Source organism: Vigna radiata, chromosome 11 (assembly GCF_000741045.1).
Source record: "Vigna radiata var. radiata cultivar VC1973A chromosome 11, Vradiata_ver6, whole genome shotgun sequence".
NCBI lineage: Eukaryota > Viridiplantae > Streptophyta > Magnoliopsida > Fabales > Fabaceae > Vigna > Vigna radiata.
The window spans coordinates 18,514,394-18,524,657 of NC_028361.1; the positions used below are offsets into that span (position 1 = coordinate 18,514,394).

The window sequence follows — 10,264 nt, forward strand, 5'->3', positions numbered from 1 at the left end:
CTTAAAAAAAATAGATAAAATTGATGAAATAATTATTTTAATTATAAAAATTTATTATTTAAAAAGTAAAATGAAAAAAATATATGGACATTAAAATAGAAATTTCTCTTTATATTTATATAATGATATAGATAAAATAATGAACTATTATACTATAATCACTTTTTAGCATATGAATTTTTTTTTCTACTTTAAAACATAAGTAAAAATAAAATAAAAAATATCAAAAACATTTTTTTTACTTTGTTTAAAAATAATTCCTTTCTTAATTTTAAAAGATAATTAAAAATGAAATATAAATAATATATATACATATACATACATACATATATATATATATATATATATATATATATATATATATATATATATATATATATATACGTGTGTGTTAAAAACAGAATCTATTCATATACTTTTTTTTACAGTTTTAGAAAATAAGTAAGATTAAAACATGAATGCGTATATGAAAATATATAATCTTATTATATTATATTAATAGAAACACGTGAATTTTTATCTACACTTTTCTTTTAATTTAGTAAAATTTTTCTTAAACTGTAAAGTCATTTTTAATTACTAAAATTAAAAATATTAATAGATTATAAAATAACTTTTACAAACTGTACCGGATGAACCGGACGGCAAGGCGTAGCACTCGGGACGGGCGGTCGAGCATATAAAAGAGGCTAAGCTCATGTCCTACTGGTCTCTTAACAAAGCTCCCCATCGGAACGGACGGTACGAGCATCCGGTGGAGGTCGCCGATTAAGGTATAGTAAGCCGTTAAGATTAAGGTAAGACCAAATCAACCACATGAAGAAAACTATAAATACAAGTAAAAGGTGAGAGGTAGAGGGGGACATTGAATGCACATTTATTTCATTCTCTTTCTATCTCTATCCCTGATATTAAAATACCAGACACTCACTTGAGCGTCGGAGTGCTATTCGCAGGTACCCGGCCGGATCCAACAGGAGACTTAACATCCTGAACCAAAGGGCAACTGAGCGTGAAGAGTGTAAGACCGAACGGTTGACGATGTGAAGTTATGTGGAAAGACTTGAGGACATTCACAACAGGAACCCAAACTAAAATATTTTTTATTGTAACATTTTAGCTAGGATATTAATAAGATATTTAATAAAATTTGTAAATTTTAAAACTTTTTATTTCTGAATTTTGACGTTATTATTTAAGATTAGTGAAAATGAAATTCTCATTTATTTGTTAAAATTAATTGAAAAGTAATGTTCAAAATCCTTAGTTGAACAAAAAGTGTACATTATTTTATAATAACTCTTGTTTAAAACAAGTTTATGTATAAAAGTAAGATTTTTCTTCCATACAAACACAAAGTTCCTCACTGTTATGCATTAATATATATATATATATATATATATATATATATATCATTGTGATCAAACACATGTAAAGGAGAGCTAACAAGAAAACTAAACATCATATTCAATAATGCATATCAATAATAATATAACATTATTCGATTTCATCAATTTGTCTCACAATTATTCAGAAAATCTATTATCTCAAAGAATAATTTAAACATATCATCATAGTTTCAAAATAAATTATCATAACAATTAACACAATCACCCATAATTTGAACCAATTTGTAACTCTCGGCTTTCCATTAGAACAATCACCCTTCTTGCTTCTCTCAAGCCTTACATACAAGATCCACAACTTGAAACTAGTTATCGTCCTTCAAGATCAAATATAACTTGAATAAATTTATATTTGTTCTTTTCCAACGGTTGCAATCTATGGAACACCTCTCTTTCCAATATTCCTTCACCTTCATATGTAATAACAAATAACTCTATGCATTATTTTTCATTATCTTCAAGACTTTGTTTTTCATCAGTAGACCAAATTCATAATAAAGCAATAGGAACATGCTTCCTTTTGAAACATGGGAGTTGGTACATTTCATTCATGTACTCATCCTTTTAATCTTGTAAAATATCATCACAAACCGTAGAGGAAAAACTACTAACAAATAATTTTTTTCATGCTTTTTTTCTCTAGTTCTATCTCTTTTTCTTCATTTTCTCTTCTTTCTTTTTCTCTCATTCTTTCTTCACTCTCTATTGCATCTTTTTTTATTCTCTCCTTCAGCTTATATTGATCCTTACAAACTTGTCTTTGTGTCATAAGTTTCAACTTAATTTTATGTAATTGTGCCTCAAATAACGTGAGCATTCATCAACATTAATTATGTGTTCACTTGAGGGTGAGAGAAGGTGATTGGGGGAGAGTGATTGAGTGGATTTGAGGATAATATTTTTTGTTGTTTATTTGAGTGAATTTGGAGGTAAACGAAAGTGGATTTTGAAGTAAATTTTTTTAATCTGTCATATAAACTAAATCCTACACCAATTCTCACAAATTTTATTTCAAAATTCACTCTCGTTTACCTCCAAATTCACTCAAATAATCAGTAAAAAAAATTACCCTCAAATCCACCCAATCACTCTCCCCCAATCACCTCCTGTCACCCTCAAGTGAACACACCCTAAGTGTTTTAAAACGAAGTCATGACCATCCTAAAAGAATATGACAAGAATCCATGTGAGTGATATCACATAATACTTTGTTTACACATTACCTCATAGTGAATCTAATCCATACTTGATTCGAATTAGAGATTGTTGATAAATGGAGTTTCTTCACCAATCTTTGGCTCACAACATTGGTGTCACTTCTAGAATCGTATGCAACTAAACATGGTTGGCCTTCGACTAAACACCTTGTATAGTAAATTTTCGTCGTTATTCTAAATCCGAAGTCCAAACATTCATACCAAATGATGTAAACCTCCTTTACCAAAGGCTCATTTAGGATCTTTATGTTAGAACCTTGTAGGGAATTTAGAAAATTAGTGAAAAGGAAGATTAGAAAGTTATTGAAATTCCTAGTTGGACAGTATATAAGAAACATCGTTATCTCAAGTTATAGAACTTCAATTAAGGTGATTCCAAAATAAGGTATACATTTATGTTCTAAACTTTAATTTAGACTTAAAAATCACTTAGTCTAGGTGCGTAGAATAAAAGATACGATCACGAGATAAACCTAGACTTAAGTGAGTTTCTAAAAATCAAGTGAAGGAAGAAGACAAAGTGATAATGAAAAATGGAAGGAAAGAATCAATCTTTCCAAGAAAGACAACATACAATGGATGAGAAAGTTTTTATACAACCAAAAAAATTCTTCAATCACTTAATAACCTAGGAGAATCATTCTCATTAAGATAAAAAAGATAAACTCAATTATTTCGGAATAGAACTACACTTTTTTTTCTTTGATAAAAATGGTTCAGCTTATATACAAGTTTTAGTCACCAAAATTACAAATAACTCATTAATTGCAATTATATCCCACTTAAGTTAATAATGACCCACTTAAGCTAACAATGACCTCACTACTTAGAAGCTTATTGTAATTGAAATTGTGACAACATAAAGTCACCAAAAAAAAATAAAACTAAGTCCATCACTTACAAAGTTAACCCATATTTTTGGTATTATAACATCTCATTCATACAATTATTTGCAATAAAATAAACTAAAATTAGTGCCATCAAAAACATGTTCGCTAACTACTCCAAATCAACTAGTGTTATTCCTTTTCTTCAGTTGAAATTATGATAATTGGACTTTATTAAAAATTATATCACCTCCTTTTCTTCTATCATGTTGAATTCACATCATATAGTATTGATTATTTTTTTCTCAATATAACAAAACACCCAAGTTGCTGAAAGACACGGTTTCAGCTTAATATTTCTCTCTACCATAGGTTTAACAACAACATACAATTGTATTAAATTACTCACTCATAAATTTAAATTAGTGCTATATGGATGTTAGAAAAAGTTTATCTTGTCTTCTACAAAATCTTTTAAAGTTGTCCTCTTGTTGTCCCTGTCAATCATATAGGGTCTAGGGTGTAGGTTCTCATATCAACCTTTTGTAGTTCAGATTGCACATTTTCTATATTAATAGATCAGTTTAGTATCTATAAAATTCATTTTTCTACAAAGCTCCTAGTTCTGAATATGGTATAAAGAGCAGGCACCATCTTGCTCAGTCTGTCACTTCCAATCCATCAGAATCTTGGACAATCACCAGATCTGGTGTGGCTTGCCGACTGATGCACAACCCTAGTGGTTATTGAAACAAAAGCCTTGGCACACGCCCACATGTGCCACCTCTCTATACTCTACCCTCCAATGGCTCATGCCTTTCAACCCTCATTTCAGATATTCAACCTTGTCTTGTGGTATGTTGGTGTTCAGCCCCCTTTTATTCTCCTTTTGGACAGGCGTTCTCCTTCTTTGGAACTCTCACGGTAAGATCAGAAAAACTCAATGGAAAGAATTACATATCTTGGACTACATCTATCGAACCCTTGGCCAAAGATTTATTATCACCATGACAACGGCAGCAGAGAAATTTCATCAGAGAATACTAAGCAGTGGAAGAAGCAGGAATTTCAACTTCATATTCAGCTTTAGCAATCCATGGAACCCAATATACTAGGGACTTTTGTGACTTTAAAAATGTGCAATTCCTTATGGAAAACGGTTAAAAGTATCTATGCAAAGGTATTTATTATATAAAAAATCCGCATCGGTTGTCCCCATGTCATGTCTCTTCTGTTTCCTTTTTGACTTCTGAGTATTGTAATACTAATTGGACAAGATATCTTATAGACAAACGTTCCACTAATGGGTAACACATACCTATAGGACAAGAAATAGAATGTAGTTGTTTGATTTAGAGTTGAAGCTGAATATAGGACAATCAGTTTAATCGCATGCAAACTTTGTGTGGATCAAACAACTTCTCCAAGAATTGAAATTTTGTAAGATTCAACAAATAAAATTGTATTGTGGCAATCAAAGTGCACTTTGCCTCTAATATCATGTTCCATGAAAGAAACACATACAAATAGATTGTCATTTTGTTAAAGAAAAGTTGATGACCAAAGAAATTAGTGCTGAATTTACCAGCTCCAATGCTCAAGTCGTAAATGTTCTGACCAAGTCTACAAGGGCCCTGGAATTGAGTAAATATGTTCTAAGATTGGTGCATTCGATTTACATGATAAATATTGTCTTCTAGAACATCATTTAAAACTTTTTACCGTACCTGTCAATCATACAGGGTCCCAGGGGTTCGGTTTTCTTATAAACCTTCTGTATTTCAGATAGCATATTTTTTATATTAATAATAGATCAGTTGAGAATAATCTCCTCAACCTTCATTTTTTTCCAAAACTTCTTAGTCTTAACTATAAACATAATAAATTAGCAAGCAATTTAAATCAAACCACTCCAAAGTAACTCCATTTTCCTTCTTAAATGAAATCATAACTTCAGAGCTGCGTTAAAATTCCAGTAGGGTTATTGAACTCTCCAGCCGGACTATTATTCCCGAATACAACTTCATCTCAATATCCCATACTATTTCAGTATTTTGTCCACTGGATTACTTATTTTAATTTATGTATTTCTATTCTCCATAATGTCAAAACTAGAAGAACTGGGAAGGACATTAATAACAGAAAAAAAAAAAAAAAAAAAGATAAAGAGAATTTAATCGAAGAATTTAACTGATAAAAATGAATTTATTGACAGAGGTAAGTGAATTCTGAATAGCAAGATATAATACAGTGATGAGAAAATTGTTGAGCATTCAAATGCTACATAGTATAGAACTACAAAAGGTCTATCTTTTATTTTCCTTTCATTGTACAAATTGTGATGGAGAACAAAATGGTGTATCACTATGATTAAAAAATAATTAAAACTTTAATGCAAAGAATATGCACTATCACGTCAAAATGTTCCCATTACCCACAATAGACTAAAAAAAAATGAATTAAATTTTGTGTAAGATATCTCAAAATTGTTTGAAATATCTTGAGAAGGATTGAGCTTCATAGGTATACCTCTAGCCTTGCAAGCACAGCGTCACAGATCTTTGAACCTTAACTGTCAAATTCCCCAATCCTCCCAAGTATTACCTAGTCTGAGGATATACTATGTCAAGACGCATAAAAAGTTAACGTCTGCCCATCTTAATCATCAGGAACACCATAAGCATCTTCAGCCTGTAACAAATTAGATGATGAATCAGGGTCACAGGAATATAATAGTTATATATAAGGCATTGTGTATCTTAAAAAAAAGTAGGGATTCTTACCTTGACATTCGAAAAATATACATTATTCAGTCCAAAGAATTTAAACCTCAAAGGGTAAAAGCCATTCAAATGTAGGCATGTGTTTTACTCATTAGCCGTGTGAGAATGCCAAACTGAGCATAACAAATAATCAATACTTCATCCTTACATAATAAGTTCATTCACAACCAGAAATAACATTCTCAAGATGCCAAACTGCATGCAATTTATAGTCTTTGCTTAGATGCTTCAACAGGGCACTATGTGTGCATGAATCAGGCTGAATTTCTCTATCTAGCATATCCTTATACAATCTCAAAGCTTCCTGCCAATGGCCTAAGTTACAGTTCTCGTTTATTAAAATAGTGTAAGTATACTTATTTGGAGAAATGCCCTTTGCTTGCATTTCTACAAAAAAATGGTATGCCTGGTCCATCTTTCTCACCTTGCAAAGTCCATTGATTAAAGCATTGTAGGTGATCACATTTGGACATACACCCTTCTCTTGCATCTCAATAAAGCCAAAAATAGCTCGTTCCAGCCTTCCCCTGACTGCATATGAATGAATTAGAACTGTGTAAGTGACAACTGATGGAAATATCCCTTTGCTCAACATCTTATTGAACACCACTCTAGCCTTCCTAAGATGCCCAGCCATCAAGTGAGCGTGGATGATGCTAGTATAAGTTACATGATCTGGAACGATTCCATCGTAGTAGAGCATTTTCTCCACAAGTTTACTTGCTTCTTTCAAATTTCCCAACTTGTGGAGCCCATCGATAAAGACATTATATGTAATCAAATCAGGAGGAAAGCCTCTGGAAATCATTTCTTCCTGCATACCAAAAGCCTTAGATGGGTCACCAAGCTTCAGCTCACCTACTATTCGAGTTATGTATGCAAAACGATCTGGCTGCAATCCTCTATGCAGCATCTCATCAAATAATTCCTTAGCCATTGGCAAGTTCCCCATCATGCAAAATCCTCTAACAAGAATTGTATACGTAAATACATCAGGATTAGGCCCATGTTTGATCATTTCATCTTTTATCCGCCTGGCCACATCCAAGTCCCCAAATCTGCAAAGACCATCAATAAGCGTATTATAGGTCACAACACTGGGAACTAGACTTCTGTATCTTAACTCAACAAATAATAGAAAAGCCTCCCCTAAACTTCCCAACCTGCAGTAACCGTAAATTAGAGTGTTGAATGAAATCAAGTCCGGCATCAGATCCTTTTTAACCATTACATCTAACAACAACTGCCTAGCATCACTCACTCTTCCCCACTTGCAAAAGCCATACATGATTGTATTGTAGGTCGCTATCGTAGGCAAAACCCCTATACTCATCATCTCCTCCTCAACCCTATAGGCTTTATCAAACATACCGTTCTCACAGTAGCCACGAATCAAAGGATCGTATGTGTAAGCCGAAACCTTGAGTCCCAATCTCAACATCTCCTTGATTAGTTCCTCGGCCTTCTCCAACTCCCCCTTGTGTGATAAACCATTGACCATAATATTATAAGTCAATTCGTTGGCCGAACACCCCACCCTCTGCATCTGAAGCAAAAGCTGCTGAGCTTGCTGAACCTGCCTTTGCTTGCAAAAGGAATCCAACATTGTATTATATGTAACAGTTGTAGGCTTAATCCCACACTCCATCATCACATCATAAACCTCCCTCGCCAAGTTGGTATCCTTAAGCAATCTCAGAGCCCTATTGCAATTCTTCACATCGGGCAACAACCCCTTCGCAATCATCTTATAAAACACCAACCACCACATCCCAAGCATCGACTTTTTCAAGTAAATCCAAAGCAACAAATCCAGAAGCTTAACAGATACCTCGGAAGAAAAAACCCTGCCGTCCATCAAAACATCCACCACGTCGCCCATTCTTACTGCCTCCTTCTCCATGATGCAATATGCAGACCGCATCAAGCCGTTCCGCGCGAGAATGTCGAGAATAACGGCATATGCCAATTTAGATTGCTTGAACCCGGTTTGGCCCTCGGCCCATCGAAAGAACCGGAGAGCAGCCACGGGCCGGTCTCTAACCGTGTTCAGAACCCGGACCAGCAACTCCGGCTCAGCAACCGCGGCACGGAAAAGCACCACCGAGCGGTTGTTGTTCACAACGGCGTCGTTTGTGCAGAAGGAAAAGGAAGAGGGCAAGGGCACAAGGAAGCGCACTTTGAGGGTTAAGAAGGGTTTTGAGGCTCTAAAATAGAGGCTCATTGAGTAGAGTTGTGGCGGCTATGGCGGCGATGCCATCAACAGTTCCAATCGCGCCTCCGCGTGGAACGACCCGCGCCACCTTCTTTTGAACCCCAGCAGCGTGCATTAACCCCCGCAGCGTGCACTAACCCTTTTGTCGAACCTCAACTAATTCCTTGTCAACCTTTGTCATTACATTTCCTGTGGTTGATGGGCAACATAATCAGAACTGCCACGTCGAGACTCTTCACAACACACTTTCCTTAGTAACACACAGAATAAAAATTCACGCAAGGTACACAACCCTAATTTGATTGTGTACAATTTCATTTTTCATAATGTATCCTTAATCATATTTTAAACTTGGGTTTAATTATTTGGTAGGTCTCAATTTTGACTGAGAATTTCAAATTGGTCCTTTATTTTATAAAAATTGTATTAATTAGACTTTTGTCGTTAAATTGAATCTAATGGCGTTAATGTATACTTGACGTGGCACGATAGACTATATTTTTAATTGGCATGGCTGAATGACGTGGATTTGGGTTATTTTAAAATTAAAAAACTGAGAAAAAAATTAGAATCCTTCTTTATAGCAACATCACTTTCAGGAATTTCATCTCTAGGATCCTTATTTGTCTGCTCCATTATATCCTCATTGTAATCACCACCCCTTCTCCTATCATTCTTATTCCAATATCTTGAATCTCGATCATGTCCTCCAGAGGCATGCCCAAAGTCAAGGACTTTATTCTTTTGTATCCTATTATGTGGTTCTTCTGCAAGGCATGTGCATTGGAACTTCCCATTTCCACATTTTGTTTGCTACAAAATTCAATATCAAATTTCTCCAATAAGAAAATTAACATCACTACTTTTCTCTTTGATTTTCCCAACCTGAAATATAGTCTATAAATACGACACTAAACTAAGCAGCTTGAATAATCTTAGACAAAACAAAACAAAAAAATGGTTATTGTTCTAGGCACAGGGAAGAATTGGCTAAGATACTTTCAGTATGAAGAAAGAAGAGACACAACAACCGACACAAGAAATATTCTTCTAACCGTGTTTACTTTGGTTGTTGTAGTGATATTTCAAGCTGCAGTGAATCCTCCCAGTGGAGTTTGGCAACAAACTGAGGATGATAAAAATGCAGGAGAGGCAATATATGCTTTGGATAAAAAGGCTTACTATGTTTTCCTCATCTTCAACACTTTGGCTTTTTCTAATTCCATGTTCATCATTCTGTCACTGACACACAAGTTTCCTTTCTAATTGGAGATACAGGCAACCACTGTTTCGTTGTCTGTGAGTTATGGACTAACCATTTTTGCAATCTCTTGTGACATTTGTAAGAAAATCAGAATCACTTTTTAAATCAACATTGTCGTCATTGTTACTTATTTCTGCAACATCGATTGACAATCTTTAAAAGCCAAAAACAAACTAAGCTAAAAAATAACAAGAACAAAATGAACTCTGATGTTGAAGCAATAGCAAACATTTGATTATAATAGATGAAACCAAGAACTTAATCTATTACTTCTCTAAATAACCTAGCTCAAATCAGCGACGTGATCACCAGAACTGTTGGCGTGGTGCGAATCGTGGGCACCCACTCTCACCCCAAGCCTCTTCATTCCCAATTGCCTCTTGATAAGTTGTCGTTGAAGCTATCAAATTAATACTACTTTTCAAGGCAACTTCAGTATTGCCTAATAGTATTCAAGAAAGTAGATAGGGCTAAAGTAACCCTAAGTCGTCTCCCAACGAACACGGAATTGCTTTCGAATATCTGAAACTTATGAATGCTATGCAATGCTTA

The 10,264-nt window shown here is 34.2% G+C and overlaps 2 protein-coding genes across 7 annotated transcripts in view; both read right to left on the minus strand.

The window, feature by feature from the left end:
* Positions 1-3,707: 3,707 nt before the first annotated feature.
* LOC106776512 (pentatricopeptide repeat-containing protein At1g22960, mitochondrial) lies at positions 3,708-8,704 on the minus strand. 6 transcript variants are annotated; one of them, XR_002670130.1, is made up of 5 exons: positions 6,658-8,704; positions 6,234-6,346; positions 5,980-6,141; positions 5,036-5,084; positions 3,708-4,768 (listed from the first exon to the last, which is right to left on the minus strand). XR_002670130.1 is itself a non-coding variant. In XM_014663992.2 (2 exons), the coding sequence occupies exons 1-2, from the start codon at positions 8,455-8,457 to the stop codon at positions 6,109-6,111; spliced, it is 1,833 nt and encodes a 610-aa protein (XP_014519478.1). In that variant the 5' UTR covers positions 8,458-8,704; the 3' UTR covers positions 5,743-6,108. The 6 variants fall into 6 exon arrangements, 1 of the variants encoding a protein (XP_014519478.1); XR_002670129.1 differs by lacking the exon at positions 3,708-4,768 and having other exon boundaries at positions 4,911-5,084; XR_002670128.1 differs by lacking the exons at positions 3,708-4,768; positions 5,036-5,084 and having other exon boundaries at positions 5,743-6,141.
* A 278-nt stretch (positions 8,705-8,982) lies between these two features.
* Positions 8,983-10,264, minus strand: part of LOC106776862 — a 5,497-nt gene continuing 4,215 nt past the window's right edge. The window contains exons 2-3 of the mRNA XM_014664328.1: positions 9,765-9,845; positions 8,983-9,215 (exon numbers count right to left, since the gene is read on the minus strand). Of these exons, the coding sequence (XP_014519814.1) occupies positions 8,983-9,215; positions 9,765-9,845 (314 nt within the window). The remainder of the gene's footprint in view (positions 9,216-9,764; positions 9,846-10,264) is intronic.